At 41.9% G+C, this 23,436-nt stretch overlaps 1 protein-coding gene across 4 annotated transcripts in view; it reads right to left on the bottom strand.

Annotated features, from left to right (window-relative positions):
- Positions 1-16,108, bottom strand: part of dock4b (dedicator of cytokinesis 4b) — a 166,140-nt gene extending 150,032 nt beyond the window's left edge. For all 4 annotated transcript variants that reach the window (XM_015957327.3, XM_015957351.3, XM_015957334.3 and 1 more), the window contains exon 1: positions 15,926-16,108. In XM_015957327.3, coding sequence (XP_015812813.1) covers positions 15,926-15,962 — 37 coding nt within the window. In that variant the 5' untranslated portion in view covers positions 15,963-16,108. The remainder of the gene's footprint in view (positions 1-15,925) is intronic.
- Positions 16,109-23,436: the final 7,328 nt, after the last annotated feature.

The raw sequence follows: 23,436 nt of genomic DNA, 5'->3' as shown, positions 1-23,436 counted from the left end.
GTTTGGCTTTACTTGACAGTAAAAATACGTCTAAATGCCATAGCATGTTTTTAAAACAATGTCACCACATTCTGACAAGTGTTGCTCTAGCTTTGATCTCTTTGCAGCACAGCTATAAACAAGACTTGAGGCTTGAGTCGTATCAGGTTCTTTCCTTCCTGACCAGCTTAGTTTTACTGGTGTGATTGGCTTGAATTGCCCTCTGCTCTCCTGCTGCCTACAGGCTTATGACCTCTCTGCAAAAATCCACCTGGTGCCTTTATTTTCCTCCCTCCACCAGTTGTGCCCCCAGGGGAAGGAGTGTAAAAGAGCTATAAGCGGAAAGTGGTGCAGCTAAAAGCAGCTGAAATGGATCCCCTTTGTGTGGGTGCTGGGGTGTGTGTGAAGGAAACCCCCCATTGTGACGCCTTTGTGTAGCTCTCGGACTGGGTGACGATGGCGGACGGACACCTCAAGGCAGCTGACTAAACAGATCAGAGGAGTTGACAGGAGGCAGGAGATATTGTTTGCACATTAAGTGGAAATGTTCACCACATGAACACAAGCTCTGATCCAGCTGGAACTTCCCGTCCATTTCTGGTTTGCACGTGTTTTTAGGCCTTAGCTTTTATCTCCTAGCAAAAAGTTTGTGTTGCCTGAAACTCTCACAGTCCACTTTAGCAGGTGTGTTTTTCAATGACTTGTTAACATATAGCAGCCAATCCCATGGCAACAACTAAATGCATTCATGCACGTGGACGTGAAGACAACTTGCAGACCCGTACCACCTCTGATACAGAACAGTCTTGAAGCCGATAGACTACAGCAGCAGAAGGCCACACCTGGTGGCACTGCTTTCCGCTAAGAACATGAGACTGAGGCTACAAACACTGGATCAGAACTGCAACAGCCCATTTCCTCTGCATAGCTCAACTTATTTTGACTCTGCTGTAGTGTACATGGTTTGAGTGGTTTTCCATTGCAACAGTTGGTTGGCTTGACGTTGCTTGGCAGCCCCAAGTAGTGATCTGTACTCAAGACAAAAACACAACACAGTGAAACAATGGAAGACACAGTAGCTCATTCATATAGAACATTCATTTGACAGAGAAAGAGACCCGAAAAAGGCTGTGGGCAGCAGTGATGGGAATAACGCCGTTTAAAATAATGGCGTTACTTGAAAAAATTGTTTTTTCATTATCGAGTAATTAATTAATTACCGTCTTCTTTTATCATAAGGCCATTTCCGTTACTGATTAGAAAATGCGTGTATTACCAATTCAGTAGCGTGGTGTGTTGAAGCCGTCATCAGCTGATTGGGAGTGAAAGAGGCGGATGTTTGAGTCCAAGCGCATCACGGCCCGTGAAGAACGAGGAAGACGTGATGAATAGTCTACAGCTGCGGACCCGCAGACTCGCTCGAAGGTCCGCTCACCTGTCCACCGCTCAGGCGTCATGATCTTCTACCTTCCTAGGTCATCCAGCTGTAACCTGCTTCTGATCATTTCTTTAGTCCCGCTGTAACACTGATGCATGTCTCAAACGTCATGGGCGCTCAGGTGTTATTAGAACTGCCTGAGTGTCTTCACCACCCAGTTTCAGCTCTTCTGTGTTTGGGTCTGACCCAAGTACAGTACATTTAAGTCCTCCATCAGATTTGTGCCTCTTCTGATTTATATCATAGACGTAACTGTGTTATGAAAATGTGGATCAGAACCTCTGAGGAAAGTTCTCAACTCCTTGTTAAATCCACAGCACGAAGACTTAAGGTTGTTCTGAAGGCAACAAAGAGATCAAACTCAGTACTAAGGTGTAACTAATATGCTGACTGTATATACAAATGTACCAAAGATACGTGTTAGAGAATTGCCGCAGTCATCTAAATTTATTTCAATAGATCAATTTTGAATTCAAACACACTCTGAGGACTTTGTAGTGTCTGTTTTGTTTTCAAGGACGTTCGAGTTTAAAAATAGCATCACAGCCTGGCACGATATAGTTCCCATTGCACCAATTCTGCTGTTTAGGGATCAATAGTGGAAACCTCTTGTTGGATTATGTATTGCCTACCTATTTATTAACACTAATTGCCTGTCAGTGGTTTCATTTTGTCTTTCATGGTCATCACAAAGTGCAGTATTAAGTTCCATTCTTGCAGTGCTTTGAGCTTTTTGGAGTAAGATGCTTTCACGTTGTTTCTAACATTTGTGGCTTACGTCTTTGACTCCAAACCTCTTCGCTTTGCTCATTCAAGCAGTTTCATCTTAAGCAGAGAAGGAGGGTGGGTTTGCTGTTCCATCAACCTGAAGAATTAAATTAATCAGAGCACGCTTGTGCGATGCTCTCACGCCGGAGCAGATGCCTGACTTTAGGCAGAACATAGAAATGGTCTTACTTCCTGTCTTTCTCTCTCTTTGCTCTGACCAGTCCAGGCGTTCTGCTGTGCTGTGCTGACACAATGACTATGAATATGCTAAAAATACTGACACACTGATGTCTCACTGCACATGTCTGTGCCACATGCTCCGGTAAAGCTGCAGCAAAGGAGGAACAGTTTTAAATGTGCATTTGCAATGTGATATCTACAGGTAGAAGGATGTGACACATTGCAACATGCTGCAGCTGCATCTCCCCCAGCTCTCTCATACTGAGTTCAGAGGTCAGAATGGTAATGATTCTGATTGAATGGGGCTCATACCATGTCATTGATCTGCAGGGGAATGTTTCCAGACATCATCAGTTGTGATGCATCACCCATAAGCTCCCCCCAGACCCTCATCTGAACTGTAGACATAATCCTCTTTGCACAGGCCTTTCTAATGCACATGCAACCTCGCCGTCATCACCCAGGGATGCAGACTGGTAAACAGTGGCTGCATGTGTCTGTGCTTTTTATTGGGATACAGACAGTGACAGGAAAATGCCAATTGTACGCACGTTCCAGCAGAATTCCCAATTGCTTTGATTTGCATTCTCCAACCTTAAATCATTTGATAGCTAAATTTAAACAAATGAGTTGATTGAGTGAGTCCTGTTTTAGGGGTGTCAAAGCCCAGACAAAACCTTTCACAGTGGGTATGCGTTGTAAATCAAACATTAAGAAGATGACGATTGCTCATAGGTTAATTACCATTGTTAACCATTGTAAGGTTGTGTTTCGGTTCTCTACATGAAAATGCAAGGATGGCATCTCAAGATAATTTTTTGCTCTGGAACCCCACTGTTGTAACTACTGTCTTAAAAAGTATTTTCCTTGTGAGTGGAAGACCGTTGCACCCCTCTGCACCCTCACCGGGTAGGCTGTTGTACAGCCCTTGATTGCAACTGGCTGCACCTGTTATTGCAGGTAAAAGGCTTGCACGATGAGGTTTTGGGCGGATTACTATCGGGCGTTCAGTCTCTTTGATTTTATGACCCAATCAGCTGAAATAGCAGAAAAATGTTGTGGAATGGATGGCCCATAAAACTACCCCATGCTTGATATTCCTTATTTAAAAAGTATCGGTCTAAAAAGAAGCGAGGAGAATGTGGAGGGAGGGATAAATATCAGCAGAAGGCAGCTAGGGATGTAGATAGCTGGAGGTGATGGTGCAGGAAGCATCAGAGAGTGCAACGGTTGATGAGCTGTCAGTTGCCAGTCTACATGGAGTTTCTCTTGTGCTGCCAAAGCTGGTAGCGCTAACGTGTCTGAATCTGCCCCTTTGTGTTTGATAAACTCTCTTTGAAGCTCATTAGACTCTTTATCCCCCCCCCGCCAGAGTGGGTCACGCATTGAACGGGCCCACAAATGAGGCTACCTTTCTAGTTTGTATAATTATGTTCATCCGTAACAGTGGGAGGAGTGAAACAAAGAAGAAATTAATCACTAATGCTCCATCCCTCCCTCTTCTGCCTTCAAGTTGAGGGCCCCTGCCAACTTTTTAACTAGTTCTGTTTAATTACAGACAGCTTTAGAGGATGCACATGACTGCTGCTGACCTAAATCAGGAAACTGGGACACTTTTTCCCCCGCCGCCCCCTCTAAACTTTCTTACTCTACTCTATTGATTTTGTCTGCGTGGACCCAAGCACAAGCAAATCAACTGAGCACTGTGGTTGGTTTGACAGCCTTTCTCTGTGTCTCTGAGCTTGGCCCTGGCCTTGCCGTCTCATCTGAATTTGGTTGCATCTCCTTCTACTTCCAATTTATTCCTGAAGATCTGAAGAGGAATTGGGCGTCTTGCCCGTTTGGGATTCCTGACAGGGAGAGAGCCATTTTGAAACAAATTGGGGAGTAACTTCATTGTTCACGCTAATGTGGTCGCCATAATGGAGAAGATTAAGGCAAAGTGTGGTGCTGCTCCTGAAGTAAACGTAAAATTGAAGTGTTCACAAGGGATTGTTGTGTGCGATAGCAGAGTGTCGGTTAATTATTTTCATGGCGTGAGATGGTTCGAGAAGGAGCATCTCTTACACTTTCATTCTCAATCTGTGCAGTGCTTGGTTGCTCATTTTCAAAGTTTGTTTTGACAACTCTGCAGTTCCAATTTGGCATGAGCAAAAATTTGTTTTAAATCTTTTTTCAGTTGTTTTTTTCTACGTCTACCAAAGTCCAAAGTTCCCCAACCTTCTTTATCTACAACTCTACTCTAAAACCAAAGGGCCATCTGTAGCGTCTTCAGACGTCCAGTCCACCGAGGCTTCTCTAAATACACACATACACAGAGAACAGAAAATACACATGCACAAATCCACATAAACCACACACACACACACACACACACAGTGTCTGGGGATTTCTGGGACAGGTGAATAAGGAGAAAAGGATGCATGTGGAAAAGAGATAAAGGTGAAAGAGAGAAGGAAGTGGGCTGCCAAAAGAATGAGGGAAGGTTCAGACAGAAAAGGAACAAATGAGCAATAGCTGGGGGGGGGGGGGGGGGGGAATGGCAGAAAATAAGATAAGGGTCATCACAATGTGACCTGGTGTCTCTGAAAACAGCTCACCCTACAAGAATTAGTAGATGAGTAGAGGTGGGGAGGGAAATGGAGAAAGCATGAGTCCAAGGAAAATCAGTGACCAAAAAAAAAAAAGACTCTTTCAGGCTGTATTAGACAAAACTAAAAGACTGATGTACACAGCAAATTTAAATGCTACCATTCACTGAACTCAAGGTCGAGGAGTTATCATGACGCCCTTTCACCTGCCTTCCAGTGTTTATCTAACTCACCAGGTCCAATCCTCACACACACTGATAAATCCTAACAACATTTTAAAAGACCGGAGCTGGACATTGATGCTTCTGAGAATCTCAGCTGCACTGTGGGGTGCATAATTTGGTTGAGACTGTTTTTACTCATTTAAGAAGACTTTTTTTTATATGAGGCAAGCCCTCAGAAATGGATGATAGAAAAAATACATATTTGAGCTTTGGTTGGGCACTAGTAGTGTCATAGCCCTGGAAATGCTAATGCTGATCATGCTCAGGTACTTTAGTAGAAACTGACCTACAAACTTGGTCCGTTCATCCTCCAGTGTTATTCCAAAAACTCTTTTTTGGTCAGTTAAGACAAAAGCCTGCCTAATCAGGTACGAAAGGTTCCAACTGGTAAAGACATTAAAACAACGCTTACTTGAGCTCAACTCTGGACTGTGACCACCTCTTTTGTTACAATGCCATTCTACTGTTGGATCAAGACTTTGGTCTAGGGAGAGTTTCAAAGCTGTTTAGTTCCACATTAGCTGAGGAGTCAAAATTTCCAGACCAAACTATTTAATATTGTCTTTTGTTGAGTGGATATTGGAAATAGGTTCAGGGAAGCAATAGACAGAACGGTTCATTGAAAAGACCTAAATCAAACCAGATCTCATGGCAGGAGGGACAAGAATGACAAAGGACTAGACTAGAAATCAGACCGTACCTGAAGCAAAAGGAATTTTCTCTGCAGGTCGGTCTAGCCATGCTCCATTAGAGCCTCAACAGGTCTACTATTGGCCTTAGCAGTTTTGTGTCTTGCCATTCACAGTGCTTTATCGGTTTGGTGGGTGGAATGTTGCTGTGACAGAACAAAACAACAAAGATGGCGGCGGCAACACGTTTAAAACGGCTTTGGCATCAACTTTGGACTATTTAGATTTGGGTTTTTCTTTGAGTCAAGAGCAGATAGAGGTACTTTAGTTGTTTAATTTAAAAAATTGTGTATTTGCACCTTTTTTGACAGTGTATGAGAGACTGCCCTGACTGACATCTGTAGAGGTGAGTATGTCACATTGTTCATTGTCCAATAGCATGCAGAGACAGTTTGAAAGACAACCGTAGATTCTGCCCCATGACTGAGCTCTCTATGGGTCATGGCCAGACTGTATATTCATATAATAGGATGACTTACTAGGCTAAAGAAGGATGGATACAAGTGGATAATTTCAAAATGAATAAAAAGGGTGTGTCTCCTCCGCACCGACGCAGATGTAGAAGTATAAATCAGGTTTAAGAAGTCAGCTTTATATTTGAGAATTAGCAGGATACACGAGGACAAGAGAAACCACCATCCTCAGCCCATTCCCATGATTAGATTATGCATATGTAATCGAGTCTCAACACTTTATTAGCTTTTAATAATATATTAGAGATGTAAGATTTAAGTGCAACAGACCATTACTGCACATTTTATTGGCGTTGTTAATAATGAAATGAGCACGGAGGTTTAAGTTGAGGCTTAAGAGGAAATGGAAGCTTTGAGGTCACTTTGATGCTCTAGGTCACACAAATCAATGACTGCTTCCTTTGTAGTCAATACACACAAGCCTGGATTTCAGCCTCACACAATACTGATGATTCAAGTCCTGACCATGAAAACCTGTTTTCTTCCACAAACGAGTAAAGAAAGCAAGAGGTATTTTATTCAGAAACAGCTCTTCTTACCCATCAACCACTGTGATTGCCATTGGCAAACGCCATTCAGTAATGAAAAATGGCATGCCGGTTATTTTCCCCTCAGCCCACTCACACACACACACATACACAAAACCTAAAATTAGTTGGCATATTCCTCCAGTACTTCCACTGCAGCAATGCTACGGATCAGTTAAGCAATTCTGAATATGACGTAACCCGTTTACCTTCCTTTGATTGTGGATGGTTATTGAAGAAAAGAAAGAACACAAAATTTATTGCACATTAGCAATGCTAGCGGGATGGACAACAAGTTGGCCTTCATGCTCTAAAACAAAGAAATATCTGTCATAGCCAGAGAAAAGTGTCAAAGTCAGATGAGATTTTTTTAGTTTGTTAATTAACAGTAAATAAATCCAACGATTCTAACCCAATCATCTTTTTACGAGACAAGCTGCAAGATTTATTTAATTTTGGCTTTTTCAAGTTCATAAAACAATATTTCACAACTTACCACAGAAGCATCAACATACATTTGATGCTATTTTTTACTTCAATATTTAGCGGTTTCCTAAAATTTTTGAGTGTGGCTATTATTTTCCATTTTTGTTAATATAGCAATAACTTGATTAATGGTGAATTAAAGCTGCTGTGGCAAATTTAGAAAATAAGTTAGCTTAAAAAATGTTTTATGCCTCTTAAAAATGTTCTAACATAAATATTATGTGGAGATTTTTTAAATATGTAAATAAAGTGGTTCGATCACATTTGTCTAAGACAATAATACGGCTTGGACCAAAAATTTGAAATCCTCAAAATACCGTGATGTTTATTTTAGGCCATATCGCACAGCCCTGTTAGAGGTTTGCCACTCAATAATATCAGAAGAGAAACAGCCGGCTGCTACCACTTCAACTGTAGAACAAACTACCAGAGTCCCAAAAAGAAAAACACCATTTAAAGTCACGGACAACAAAAGACGTTAGGACAGCAACTGGTGTTTAGCCGCTCTCTTGTTTCCTCTGGCAATGCAGGTTTCTGGTTCCGGTGGACACAGAACCAGCGAAGATAGCGGAGGGGAGGGGTGAGTGTTCTGTGACCGTGTTTGTATCCACAACCTAGCTTGTTTGCAAATCTACAATAGCAGCTTTAATCCACGGGTTCAGCTCAACTGAAATTAGCCGTTAGTGATTTTCAAATAACAAACATGCTAATCAGACCAATGATTTAATAGCCATTCAAATTACCATCTTGTTAGCTGTTAATAACTCTGCCATGCACATATGGGAAGCAGCATCATCTCAGTAGAAAGCTGCAGAAAAAATACAGCAACCCCTCCTCCCCTACATTTTCTCCTAGCTGCCAGTCTCAGCATTATCCATGGATGTGGACAGGCAATTATAGCACATTGGTTTGCAAGTGTCACCCAAGCCATTGGAATTCACACAAGCATCTCTCAGCCTTTGCAGCCAAAAGAAAAGTTGAAAAGACATATTTTTCCCCACAAAGCATTACCAAATTCACACAAATGTCTCTCCTGGTTAAGATGAGTGTTGCTGAATAGAAGCAGACAAATATTTTGCAGGTTGAGTGTCTCCCTCTGAAAACAAGGGCTTCATGATACATGGACGGTGATTTAATTGAATGATAAACTAACCTATCATTCCATGTATGTGCAAAGGATATTGTTGCCATGGTGAATTACACAAATGTTCATATAGATTGGATTCAACCTTACATAAGCAGGAACAGCTTGAATAGGTTATTAGGGTTGATTAGTTCATGCTTGTTTTCAATATCTGTTTTACTCACATGTTGACTGATTGTCTTGGACTAGTCCGTATGTGTGTAGTTATGCGAGTACACACAAAGGAAAAAATGGATCCATCACTGCAGATGGAGATGAAGCTATTACAAGCTGGTAGGCTTCACCTTGCCACGCCCCCTTCCCCACCATCCCCCATACATGGCTCTGGGACTTGCTGCATTAAGAAATCATGGGTATAATGGTGGAATGGGCCTCAGGGCTCCTTCCACAACAACCTGCTAATCCCCTGTGGAGTGGGGGATAACAGAGGGGGGTTGAATTTAAGGACAAGGCAGTCGCCCCAACAGAGTCCCTCTGACATGCGCCAGCACCCTCAACTACCAATCACACACACACACACACCCCTACAACCCAACAGCACCCCTTCAACCATGGCGACATGCTCCCAAGGGAGGGACCGGTGATGTCAGCCAAGGAAGGACAGGAAAACCCCAAATAGGGTGTTTCACCCTCATCTCAGCCAGGCCTGAAGCAGGAGTGTTCCCTCCAAGCACTGCTCTATTTTATCTTTCCCTGATGCAGTTGGCAGCTTTTTCCACAAATCCCAAAGAACGGAGTAGCGCTGCATACTAAATCATGCTTTTCCAATCAACCACTGGCGTAGAGTTCTACTCGTGCACGAACAGGTCCAAAGCAGCTCGTTAAAATGGTTTAATTACTTGTACAAATTATGATGAGCAATGACACGCTTGATTGGTTGAATCAAAAGGTCTTAATGAGGAAAAAGGCCTCAATCAGGCTAATGTCTGCCCACGCTAACATGACACAAAAGAGCTTCAAGTGTTTTGATAGTGAACAAGTCAAAACATGCTTGTCTTCTGTGAGAGGCCGCTTTTTATGTACCTAGGGTCATCTTCGGTTACGTCTGTCATTAAAGATTCAAATCATTTTCATCAACTCGTGCCTCTTCCAATTTCTTTAAACTAGGATCCCATCTTGTTTACTGCAGGGAAAGGTCTTTGGGCCAATAAACGTGACATACGTATGAAATTAACTCTCCCTTTTGGTTAAGTCTCTATATACAAAGCCCTAACACATCTATTTCTAATTTAGATATTAAGATTAACTAGTTTACCATCCCAGCCTTCTTGTTTTAGCATGTAACCACTCTACCAATGGGTTAAATTAGCCCCATATTATCAACTCATAGAGTCCTTTCATATTTCATGAATGGCAGTGGCTCCCATCGTCCAGGAACTTCAATTTGCCTGTAAGCTGAATCAACATCAAACATTGCAACCATCCAATTAGACAGAAAGATGCTCTGAGCTCAATGCAATTTGTCATCAAATCAAATCAAAGAAACTTTATTAATCCCAGAGGGAATTTAGAGTTTCAGTACACACAATTAAGAGATCAGATATACATGGGCAAGACACATGACAAGAATTGGTGACTGTGGTCATTCGCAGCCCTGAGTCGCGCTACCTTAATAGAGTTAAGAGGGGTTACATGAGGATTGGTTCAGGTGGAGGGAAAAAAGGCACTTCAGAGTTACCCTCCCACCAGGAGGGCAGCTTTGCTCTGCAAAAAAAACCACCTCAGAAAGATATGCAACAGACTTCAGACAACACAACATACGTGTCCACTATGTGAGGTGGTGGGTTGGGACTATCCCCACTTCAGTTCCTGCAGCCACGATGAAGCAGCGCATGTCACCTCAGTGTGGCTAGGGGGAGGAGCATTGAGGGTTGGAGGGTTGCAGTGACCCTGGACGCTTCAGCGGCCTTCCCGCAGTCCCGCCCAGGCTGGGAAAGGAGAAAGAGTTGAGTTGCCATAGCGACGGCACATTCCACATATCTTCTGAGGGGGGTGTTTTCGTTGGAGCCTTGCAGGCTCAAGGACGCCAGATTCCGATTAGAAATTGTTTTGGGGCCAGACAGAGATCATTTCCTCTCTGTCTTACAGTTTGTTGGTCCTCAACCTCTCAAAATCCCAATAATGGACATTAATCTATCCCAATCTGTGCTCATTCACCCACTCTCTCCTAGATGGCATCCATCTTTTGTGCCAAGGAATGAATCTCCGCCAAAGGTCTCAAGCTTACGATTCATCTCGACAATTATTTGAGTCTGTGAATTCACAGCGCGGTGCAAACCATCTCTGAGCTCCGGGATCAGACCAGTATTCCTCGACAGCTCGTTAATTTTCCGGTAAGCCAGGTAGCCTCCAAGGCCAATGAGCAGGAAACCTGACACCAACACCACGAATATCCACATGTCTTCAGAGTCCTCCACAGACAGCTGAGAAAGACATATCGAGTTCCACTGTTTAGTCCATGATGTGTCCAACTGGGTCTGTCCCGGTGGGGCATCCAGGAGCCCCTTCTCCCGTTCTCATCGTTGAAAAAATGTTATCAATCGCGTTGAGACCAGCTGACGAGATCCATTTAAGTGAATTTCAGTTTCCAGTTTCCAGAAAAATGCAGAAGCAGCCATGCACCCAGCACACAGAGACAGACAAAGGCCTTGAGGATAAGATATGGAGGAGAGGAGAAAAAAAGCGTCTGCACCCATCAAGAGCCGGAAAAAGATTATGAGATCTAAATGTTCTTGCAAGGATTTAAGGAATAGCAAGGCCTTTTGAATTACCTGTATCCCATTATAAAAGGTGATAAAATGTTTTTAAAAAAGACCAGGAGGAGATCAGTCACATATAAAATAGCTAATGAGAAGATTCACTCATACCAATGATTAGACCTACAATTCTACAGGGAGATTATTTGCGAAAGATTCAAATGGATTTTGGTGGAAAGAAAAGGACATGTCAACTCGACTGGGGTGCAATATTATTTCTAGTAGTGGTTTGTTAATGCAGAGCGAAAGGCATCAGCTGTTCCAATTAGGGATCAGTGTGCACAGCTTGTATGAGGCGATTCTCTCACAAGGGTATTTTCTCCAGCCAAACAGGCAAACAGTCTGAAGACCGAATAATCTGATTTTCTGCCTTGTAATGCCTCTGACCCATTCGATACCCATGCTTAAACCACAAACAATAAAGTCTTCAAAGCCTTGGGCTATGGAGAGCCCTCTGAGTTCAGCTTTTAGGTGGCAGTACACCTGATCACAAGTGCCTGTTGTTTCTTCAGAAGGAGCAAACCCTCTTCCCTAATGACCACTTCAAGGCTTCACTACTATCATTTCTGCTGCTGTCCAAGGTCAATATTCCTACATTCATATGTAGGGCTGCCACGATTAGTCAATGCGTCACGACAACGTTGACCAAAAAAATTGCCGATGGTTAATTTAACAGTCATTCATTGTATGAGCATTTTTTAAATCTCGCCTGCTGTGGCACGTTCGCCGTTTGCTTTCTGCCTCTCTGCTCAATGCACATGCGCACTAGTCGCCATCCGTGTCAGCCGCTGCTTACATAAGTCGAGGCACAAGCGCAGAAGTGCCACTCCAGCTCAGCATTTGGATCAGAATCACCGGAGAAATAACACATCATGGCGAGTCGGCAACAGAGCTCAAAGGTTTGGGAGCATTTTATTAAAACAACTGAGAAGCAAGTAGAGTGTAAACTCTAAGGTGAAACTCGTTTCACGGGAACACTTCGGCAATGCACGAGCATCTTAAAAGGAAGCACATGACGGCGGAGAACGAAGAGTCGCCTCTTTAAATTTACCTCTTGTTAGTTGCTAGCATCATAGTTGTAGCAACAACAGTAGTGATGGCGATCACATGTTTAGAACATGTATGTATGTCACGTATTTGCTCTGATGTTACAAACGCTAACGGTTTATTTTATCCCGCAACATTACAGTGCTAAAAGAGAGCGCTCTTGTTCTACAATGAACGAGTTTCTTACAAGGCCAAACACGTGCACACCGCGACAAACCAACGTCCTGACCGATGCCATTTTGAACATGCTGGTAACCGACATGAGACCCCTGTTCATGGTCGGCGATCAAGGTTTTAAAGGTATGATCGAGAAGTTCAACCCAGAACCAGGCCGATCACATTTCACCACTAGGATTGAAAGGAAATACAAGACGGCCTTCGAAAAGATGTGTGTGTGTGATTGAACACATGACACACAATTAGTCAACATTAATCGTCATCAAAACTGACAGTCGACTAATAAAATAGTCGTTTTTGGCAGTCCTATTCATATCTAGCCCATGTCATGATTAAACGGGCTAAAACAGGCATATGTGATTTATATTCCCTTTGTTTTTATGTTACTGGTGGGTTCCGTCATCATCGTCCCTAGGGAAAGGCCAGTGTTCTTCAAACCTTTTCAAGTCTGTTCTTTGTTAATGTAACCTTGAATCGTATAACCTTCGTTTAAGTGAACCACTGCTTACCTTAGGATTCTGTTCACTTCATCTAAGAGAATGAATATCATCCTATTACTAACACTCAAAACAAGAAAACGTCAACCTGGCTGATCCACGAAAGTTCTAATGTCTGAAAGTCGCTGTCATCACATCTAGCAAGCCTGCGCCACTACAGGCTCCTCACTACATCTTTTTATGTGTGTGCATGTAGTTTTGGCATGCATGTGTGAGTGTTAGTGGATAATGTTACCAGAGTTTCATAACAGGAAAACACCCTTGTTCCTTCCTCAAAAAGAAACAAGCCACAATGAAGCATGCCGCTGCCAATCCGTGTCTTAAAGAATAAACCACAGCCAATTAAAAGAGTCTTATTGCTGTATATGTGGAACTGAAAAACAGATAAATAAATAAGCCAAGTAACTTGGCAAACCTAAGCAGTCTGGGGGACAAAGGTGAGTATTTAGCCAGGAAAACAAATGGACAATTATGCTACATTCATCCCTGAAAGTGAACTTTGACAGCAGGCTTTGGTTTAAGTAGCTCAATGGATTAATCTGTTTAATTCTATTAAAACATGGAGTTATGGGCTCTAGAGGACTGTGTGCATGGGATAAAATACTCCAATGCTGCATAGTGACTTAAATCAGATAAGTTTAAAGAGCAAGTCACCACCAAATCAACTTTTTTGCTGATAAATTACATAAATGAGTGTCTAATCATGCTGTAGACATGTGTAGTCAATAATTTGGCACTTTAGTGCATCTTAGTTCAAATTTAAATATTTTACCCAAAACTGTCAGTGTTCCGCCATCTTCAGGTAAAAACTATGCAATGCTTTTTAATTTAGATATGCCATCACTATTGGCTATGAGGTATGCTTTGACGTTGGCTGGTTATGATGTCACAATATCGTTGTGAGGCTGTGTGTGTGTGTGTGTGTGTGTGTGTGTGTGTGTGTGTGTGTGTGTGTGTGTGTGTGTGTGTGTGTGTGTGTGTGTGTGTGTGTGTGTGTGTGTATTGGTTAGCGGCTCCGCCCTCTCGGTCTGCCAGGCAACAGCATTTGTTGTATTTTTCAAACAGGAAGGTGGAGTGGAGTAAGACTCTGGTAGGGGGTGACTTGCTCTTTAAGCCAATATGTCACCAGGCAACAGTGGTTGGTGACAAAGTGTGACCAACATTTTGTTTGTGAGGGTTTTCAACATCCTATGTGAGTCGTACAACCACACCGTTTTGTCTCTTTGCTTTTGACAAATTTTATGTTCATTTTGTTTTTGTTTTTTTTTTCTACCCCAAACCAGGAACTAATCTTGAATTTTCAAATGCTTCTCAGTTAAGTTTCTGAGCGCAATAAATGTCAGTCTTAACTGAACAACAGTAGAGTGAACTGTGAACAAACTGAGATTTACACCCAACTTTAAGAGGCACTTCTGTTCAATTGCTTTTAACACAAACAGCCAATTAGTCAATTATATGGCTGCAACTCAATGCATTCAGGCAACTAGACCTTGGTGAAGATTAGAAGTTTAAACAGAGCATCAGAGTGGAGAACTGGAGAGCTAGACAGGCTGCTCTGAATATTTTAGAACCTTCCAATCCACTCAGATTTTTACCCACAACCCTCTCTACAGTTTACAAACCTGCAAGTGAGAAACTATCCAGTGAGTGGTAAAGAAGTGAGTGGTAAAGAAGAAAAGGTCTTAATGATGTCAGAGGGCAGACTGGTTCGAGATGATAGAAAGACACCTGCAGCTCAGATAACATTTGGTTCCAACCAAAGTCAACAGAGTACCATCTCTGAACCGCAGTAGAATGAACCTTGAAGCAGAAGGGCTATGTCTGATCTGAATGGGGTGGTGGTGTAGTGATGTGCGGGGGTATTCTCTTGGCACAAAGCATGTCACAAAAGTGTCTTGAGTACCAATCCAGTGAGATTCCAGAGTGAAATTTGCATCTGCTCTCCCAAATGTGTGTCCAACACTCTCAGCCCAGTGAGATTGGGGAAGGAAAACAAGCAGACACCAGAGGAAACTATTGCAAAGCAGTCAACTGATCAGACCAGACACAGAGGCCAGGGGCTGGTTTCTCATTCAGTGCCTTCCTGATTTCAGGCAATTGTTGTGCAGATTTTTGAAACACATACCAAAAACACCCAACTCTAAAAGCAATGCAATAAAGAGAAGGGATCAGCCATGTGACTGTTCACTGTAACAAATGGCCGTTTTATTGGTTTCAAGTGGTTTGTAAAACCACCTTTCCCTAACAAGGCAGCAAACGTTACACTCAATGAGGCTGTAGAGGCATGTAGCGATCACACAGAAGCCCATCTCTAGGGAATATTATTATGAGACACTTAAGCCGCCTCTCAGCGGCCGTATCTCAATAAGCGTCTGTTTTTTGTGGTGCAATGACCGACAAACAGAACATTTCTACACGCGGACAAAAAGAAATCCTTGCGGGTTTTATTCCAGTAATTCGCTTGCGTTGTTTTGTCTCATGTGAGTGTTTTGAGCACCAGACTGTCTGGAACAATGCGCTGTAAGGATGCAGACATATCCAGGGTTTCTTTTTTTCACTTTTTTCTCTAACTGAATTTCCCTTCGAAGTATTTTCATCTGTTTGCACAAAAATGCACCAAGATACAGCGACTGGATGTACTCAGACAAAATCTGTTTTACCATTCAAACACGCACAGAAAAGCAAAAACAGATTATATCTCCAATTTATACCACGATCATTCAAAAGCAGGTTTTTTTTAAAATCCACTAGAATAAAATACAAGACGTGACAGTAACGATCCAACGCGTTACATGTGGCTGTTGTAATGAGCGCGTTTGGTGCCCTTAGAAATAAAACCAGTGTAACAGTTCTACTGGAAACCATTCATCACCGCTACCTAATACACGTCCTGCAACTGCAAGTGAACAGAGCAGAGCAGCAGTCTGAAAAACCAGCTGATAAACTTACCGACGCCGTATTTTTCGTGTTCTGTCGGTATCCACATGTTTACGGTCCGTACATTTAGGTGAGGCGTCGGAATAGCAGCGATATGTCGGGTTTTCGGTCTGTGTAACGCATTCTATTGGTGTGCTTTCCTGCGGTCTGTAGTAGGACTCATTGTTTAGGTTACAGGAGGAGAAAGCGCTGCTGCTGCTGCTGCTGCTGCTCGTAGTGGTACAGAGACGTGCTGCCTTCACGAACCGTAGGAAATATGGCAACCGCTCAGTCAGCGTGCTTACAAAGGTTCTCAAATACAAAAATGTGGCGGTTCTCAACGTTAAAACCACATTTCCCCACATTTTTGTCTGTGCAGAGATTGTAAAGTTACTACAATTATATTTGCAAATGTTATATTAAAAAAAACTTCCAGTAACAAACTGTACAGAGTATATCGATGAAAATTTGCACAAAAAACTATTTATTTTTGTTAATTTGTTTTCACCAATCACTTTTAAAGCAACTCAAAAAACCTTTCAAGAGACAATGTGTAGTTTTTACCATCAATTTCTGGAAATGTCCATTAAAATGTTGTTGAAAGTGAATTAAACAAAGCCCAGTTCTTGAACATTTTTGGCAGCTTTGTGACACACAAACGAATGGGCTCGACACACAGGAGGCGACATCGCCTCTCCTCCATTTATTTTCAATGAGACATGCGCGACAAAGCGATAATCGCGGGTCTCTCTCCTACTAAGCGAAACGCGAAAAACGTGCGTGTGAAATTTTGCACTCGTGCACGTGCCGTGCACGGACACATTTTCAACTTTTCATTGCTGTCGCTCTGACGAGGATCAATCAACGGAGGTTTCATTCACTGACCAATGAGTGGACAGGATGCTCCATACACCTCCAAGCAAACATGAAGGAGAAGTTGATTATTATTATGTTTTATATAGTAAAACCAGAAGTAAGATTTCACATAACTCTAGCAGCACCTTGTGAAACATCATGTCTACCGCTTTATTAACTCTGAACCGCTTAAATAACCTTAATTCCCTCCAACCTGACACAGCCAAACAAAACAACGGAAGTTTCGATTTCGCCTTGGAACAGAACGCGTAGACAGCTTTGCCGCTGCCATGGATCGCCTCCCTTGTGTCAGGTAATAAAAGCGACAGTGACAAATTTCGATGATCGCGGTCGTTTGTCACCTCCCGTGTGTCTACGCGTTCTGAACTTCAGATCTTCAGCGCGCTGTTAATAGCCTGACACATTTAGAATGCTGTCCCACAGTCAGTGTGCTAATATAATAATATAATAATGCTAAAATTCTCAGATGGGAATCATTTCTTGATTTATTTTGTTACATCCACAATGTTCTGTGTGTGAGGTTTACAATGTCAGAACACCTGCATGAGACAGGTGTTAATTACAATCTGCCAGAATGACTCACCACCTTCAGATTTCTCCAACATCGTTAAAAATGGTCAAATACGGAACATATCGGCGTGCACGGGCCAGAGCGCTGAAGCTCGGCGCATTGTTATTATGAAGCTAGGGCACATGCGGAGGACACACACGCGCGCGCAAAATATACTTGTTTTCAATTACATTTATTGTGCCCACTTACTTTTTCTTTGGCCCACCCACAAATGAGTTTCTGGCTACGCTAATGGTGACATATGACTGACTTCTCTGAGCTCCGCAGCTATTACACTTTTCACCTCACGCACCCCCTAGCGGCAGCTCACGCACCCCCAGGGGTGCGTGCACCACACTTAGGGAATCCCTGCATAGGCCATCATGACCCAAGCACTCCATGTACCTGCAAATCTGTAAAACTCTTATTTTGAAGGGGTGGGGGAGGTTTTATTCTTTCCTTGGTAGATTATGCTGAGGTAGTAGCTAAAAAAACGAAACTACACATACTATATTCAATGCCTCTTTTCTCACTTTGTAAAAACCCATCAGAAGACTCCATTTCAACTCACCCTTGAGTTAGATACTGTATCTTTATTATGCTTTAAATTTCTATTTAGCAGAAATTGGCCACCACATAAAAGAAACTTAAATTTGTCTAAATTAACTTTTTGTTTGTTATATTAGGACGGTCTCTGCTCATTTATTTTATTTTATTTTTCTGTTGGGCTATTACCTATTTAGAAGTTAACAACTTTAATCACTCTGTTGTCCCTGCAATAGGATAATGATAAATGATAATCAGAATTACTTCAACATAAGCTTCTAAAATCCGGAGCAAAACAGATTTTCTGCTCCAAATCCAGCATTGAGAGATTTGCTCATCATGTTCATTTCACTATCTCGATCACGTAGGTTGAAGCTTGATTTTCAGAGCAGCACCTGAACGCAGCTTCATTGCCAAAGAAGCAAGAAACTGGAGAAATGCATTCTGGGATTTGTAGTGCCAGACAAATGAAGTCAATGAAGGTCTTCATTTCTAAGCCTTGGGGCACATGCTGTTATTTTAGTTGTTAGATTTGATCTGATTGATTAGAATTGTTTTATTTTAATACTGAACTTTTTTTATTTTAGTGTTTTCGAGCCACAAAACCTGTCAGAAAGGCAGAAGCACGGATTTAAATGTACCCATGAAAATGCATATTAGAGGGTAACGCTGTAAAATGTGACCTTGGAGCAGCGGAGAGCCCTCTTGGCCAGATGCTTTCTGCTGCATGGAAATTACATGAGACTGTGGGAGGAGGAAGTGGAGGACTGGAGGGACTTCCACAGCCAAAATTAAAGACTTAAAAAGGAAGAGAGACTGAGTTTGACTATAAATGCAACACATTTTTCATTTTCCCACTTAGGCGTTCACTTAAATCACCACATTACCTGTTGCTGTTGTTGTGCTCAAGCTCAAAATTTTTCGTTTTCTTTATTTTCTGTAAAAACATTACTGATGCTCATCTATTACGATGCATTTAAAAGCTTTGAAGCCATTTTCTCTCAGTATGTCCACTCACCCATCCACCTTTGTAGTTTTTACGCTGAATTATGAGGAAACGTGCCTTTAACGAAGCAAGCAACTTGAGGCTTTGCAGGTTTCAAAATGTCTCTGCCACGTTTCACACCCTGCTCACATTTGTGTGGCATGTGTAACTTTCATGCTGCGTAGTATAATAATAAAAAACAAGGACAAGCAAACCGAATTGAATTATTTTAAAGCATCATACCTTTGTTGCTAGACTTTGATATTTGTGATTGGAGTGAGGGAGGAGAGCCTGGCACCGTTGGAATGCTCAGCATATGAATAAACCATGAGTCAAGGAGTAAAGTGAGCCAGAAACCCCATGGAATCACCCCTGAGAGGACAAGAGATTGCAGCTAGAATGCACTTTTTCTCCTATAATGAGAAAGCAAAAGTTCAGCATCACAGAATCAATGGAAAAATGTCAGATTTTGAATATTTGTAATAAAGACAGAAAATGCACCAAGACGAGTAAGAAAACAAGAGAAATAAAAAAATAATAATCCTGCAGCGAAAAGCTATCGAAACCAGCCTGCTCATGTGTGGAAAAACGAATTGACCCAAAAACATAATTGGTGATTTGTAACCCTCTTGGTGGAAACAGTTGACTAAAGTGTTTATGGTACCTGGTAATGCGTCCTCTGTGGAGGAATTTTTGTTCCGCATTTCATTAAAAAATTGTTTTAATTCAGCCACATTAAAGGGTTTTCTTAGCCTTCACTGGTCCTCTGTCAGGTACTGAATTGATTTTAAAATTGTATTTGTTTTTTAAACAGGGGCTGCACAGTGACACAGTGGTTAGCGCTGTTGTCTTGCAGCAAGAAGGTCCTGGGTTCACATCCCAGCCTAGGGTCTCTCTGCATGGAGTTTGCATGTTCTCCCTGCGCATGCATGGATTCCCCACAGGTACCCCGGCTTCCTCCCATGGTCCAAAACATGACTGTCAGGTTGATTGGTCTCGCTAACATTGTCTTGTGTGTCTCTGTGTTGCCCTGCGATGGACTGGTAATCTGTCCATGGTGTACCCCGCCTGTTTGCCTGAAGACTGCTGGAGATAGGCACCAGCCCCACGCGACCCTGCATGGATAAGCGGGTGTAATGGATAGATGGATGGATGGATGCTTTTCAATGCCAAAATGACCTTGCCACGCTCTACCTGTAGCCATTGCTGACTGTGCCTGTGCGGTCTCTTTGATTAGCTGAACGTGGGCTACCTGTGGTTCCCCAGACCAAACGCAAACGCAAAGGAAACAGAGCTTTTTCAGTTATCAGTTGCAGGCTGTGGAACAAACTGCCTACGAGTGTAAAACAGATAGACTCTCTTATTGTGTTTAAATCTTGCCGGAAGACTCACCTTTTTTCTCTGGCCTTTGATTGAAGTTGTTGGTTTTACTGTGACTTGTATATCTTGTTGCCACTGTATTGTTCCCTTCTCTTTTACTTGTTTTATTGTACAGCACTTTGGTACATGTTCCTGTTTTTATTGGTGCTTTATAAATTAATTGGAATTGGAATTGGAATTAGAATCTAGACCGTCAGGTTGCCAAAGCAAAAGTATAGTTTAGTAATGCTCCATTGGAACCTCCACAGCCCTGGACAGTCTGGCACCTGTCCAATCACACCACTCTCTCTGTGGTGGCTGGGATGTTGCATCATCTTGGACCATGTATGGTGGACTGCCTCGTGACTGACATTCTTAGCGGTCCAATCACAGCGCTCTATTGGTTTGGTGAGATTGAGAGTCATCAGTAGACAGTGGCCAGACTATGGTCCCATAGTCATCATCACACACTGGTGAAATTACATCTCTGCATTTGGCCCATCCCTGTGGGGAGTGGTGAGCTGCGGCGGTGCCTGCGCTCAGGAACTAGTTGGCAATTTAATACCCCAATCCAACCCTTTAAAACTGAGTGTCAATCGTGGAGGCATTGGGTCCCATTTTTAAATCTTTGGTATGACCCAACAGGGATTTGAACCCCTGTTTCCCAGTCCCAGGGAAAACACTCTACCTTTAGGCCACTGAGGCCATGCTGTAAATTCACAAATAGGATTTTCTAGCAAGAACGACCTCAAAGGTTGTCAAAGGTTAAATTTTCAAAATTTGAAATTTCTGCTAGAGAAAAGAATGAATGATTCCATAAACTATAGAAAGTAGTCCAGGTCCTGAAGCACCAAGGTAGCCCCAGACCATCACACTGCCACTACCATTTTTGACTGTTGGTATGATATTTTTCTGATCTACAGTGTTTTACACCAGATGTAATGATCCACACCATCTAAAAAGTTTTTTTTTGTTATCAGTCCATCAAATATTTTCCTCAAAAGTCCTGGAAATCATTGGGATGCTATTTGGGAAAGGTGAGATTAATATTTGTATGACTTTGGGTCAACAGAGGTTTGGTCATGACCTTTGACCTTAACCATCCAGAGCTTTAGATGTTCTGAGTTCCTTTGTTCTTGAATATTTTCAGGCCATGATGATACGTTGTTCCTTGTGATCTTTTAGCATCCTTGTTATTTTTTAATTCTAAAGGCCTGGCAGTCTAGGTCTAGGTTGGTTAGATTGGATTATTTTCCCTGAAAAATCTAAATTTTAGTTAATTACATAACACATGCTTGACTGTTATACTCTTATCTTGTGAACATTTATTTTATGTAGAAAATTACTGTTATGTGACAATCTTTCCTAACTAAATACAAATTTTCCTGTTCAGAATGTCAAAGATTCATCCTTCAGCTTAAACCTATTGCATCATCTGCATAAAGAACATTAAATACGTTAGTGACTTATTTATGCACACTTGGTATCTCAAAGTTACTTGGCAACAAAAGCTAAAAAAGCAGAAGCTCAGCTGAAGTACTTTTGCTTGCACACAGTATTTTATTTGTATGACTAATAAAGTGGATGGTATGTGCAATGTAAAATAAATATTTTCTTAGTAATTTCCATTTTTCTTGGAAGTGAAACTTTAAGGGGAATATAGATTTATTTCACCTCAGTCTTTTACGTAGAACTTACTGACTTGTAGAAATGACTGAAGATTTATTGATACTCGTTAAAAAATAAAATAAGCAAAAGAGAGGGAAAGTAGGAGCTTACTTAAAAGTTTTCATGAATATTTTCAAAATGAGAAGGCAAGGACTCAGAACGATTGATGACTGGATGGTAAAAATAGAAGAAAATGGTGAAAGGTGAAGAGGTGAGTTATAGACCTGGACGGAGAGCATATCAAGACCTCCTCTTCTAAATTGCAGTGTCCCATCCATCCACCCCTCTCCCAAGTCTCATCTGGGAGATTTGAATGTTTCTTGCTGCATGTCAAGATTTGCAGAGGGAAGGTGGAGTCGCCGCAGCCAAAATACAAACCGTGAAGATCGCTTACCGTTTCTTTTTTATCTCTGGCCATAAATATCCTGTGATAGATGAATAAAAAATAGTTAAAAAAATCTATTTGTTCCTTTACACCGAGATTACTGTAGCAAATATTTCAGGATTGATTTGGACACTATTCGCCAAACTACCACATCGTGCTGTTTGTAACATCAATCTTCACTTGAACAGTGGAGCAAAACATCACACCTACAAGTTTCAAGAGACCATAGCCGCCCATTGGTTTCTTCTCAGCTTTGGTTTAATTCACACCAGGACACATGTGTCAGATGGGAGCCGGGGAAGGAGGGGCAGGGCAAAAGTCTACCTCAGCTTACACACAGAAGGCAATACCCTCCCCTCCAGCAGAAAGAGGCCTCTAAAAATAGCTATGAACGTAGACTGTGCTGTAGAAGAAGAAAACATCTCTTACTATATGTGAGGGCTGGATTCCATATTTATTTATTATAGTTTGGTAGAAATAGTAACCCTAGATAATAAAATGTATTTAAATTATTTGGTTTTACAATGCCTTAGAGGCTTGACCTTTGTGTTTTCTATCCAGATCTATTTTTATATTTCGTTTAGAATGTATGTAGTGATTTTGATCATTACGAGCAGGTTGCAAAATAGTTACAGGCAAGCATCATTTCATGTAGGAACATATTGATAAAAACTGAAGTAAAGATATTCTGTTTACAGGTGATCTCAGAATGTTTTTTGTCTATGCAGTAGAGTCTCACCTTCTTACCTCACACACCGCAGTGGTGTTTTTAGAAGTATAAATAACAACTGAACTCATCAGAAAAATGAATGCATAACAGGTCACAAACAGGCCACAAATGTGGAATGATCTACCAAGCACTACCAGAACAGGGGTTCCTTTTCAATTTTCAAGAAACTCCTGAAGACCCTGCTCTTCAGAGAGCATCTTGTTAACTAGCACCCTCCCTGCACCCGTCCCCCCCCCCTCTACCGTCCACTCCTTTGTTCCCTCCTCTCCATGATTGATGTCAAGTTGTTGTTATTGTTGTTGTTGGCCTCAAGGGCAACATGCCGGTTATCACTTGTAAGTCGCTTTGGACAAAAGCGTCTGCTAAATACATAAACATAAACATAACAGCAAGGTATGAAATATTGATTGGCATTGATCTGGATCCTGTAGGGTTTGTTCACACA

The sequence above is a fragment of the Nothobranchius furzeri genome, chromosome 1 (genome assembly GCF_043380555.1).
Source record: "Nothobranchius furzeri strain GRZ-AD chromosome 1, NfurGRZ-RIMD1, whole genome shotgun sequence".
NCBI lineage: Eukaryota > Metazoa > Chordata > Actinopteri > Cyprinodontiformes > Nothobranchiidae > Nothobranchius > Nothobranchius furzeri.
Note: the sequence above shows the minus strand (reverse complement) of the source record. Positions and strands in the feature narration are given on the sequence as shown.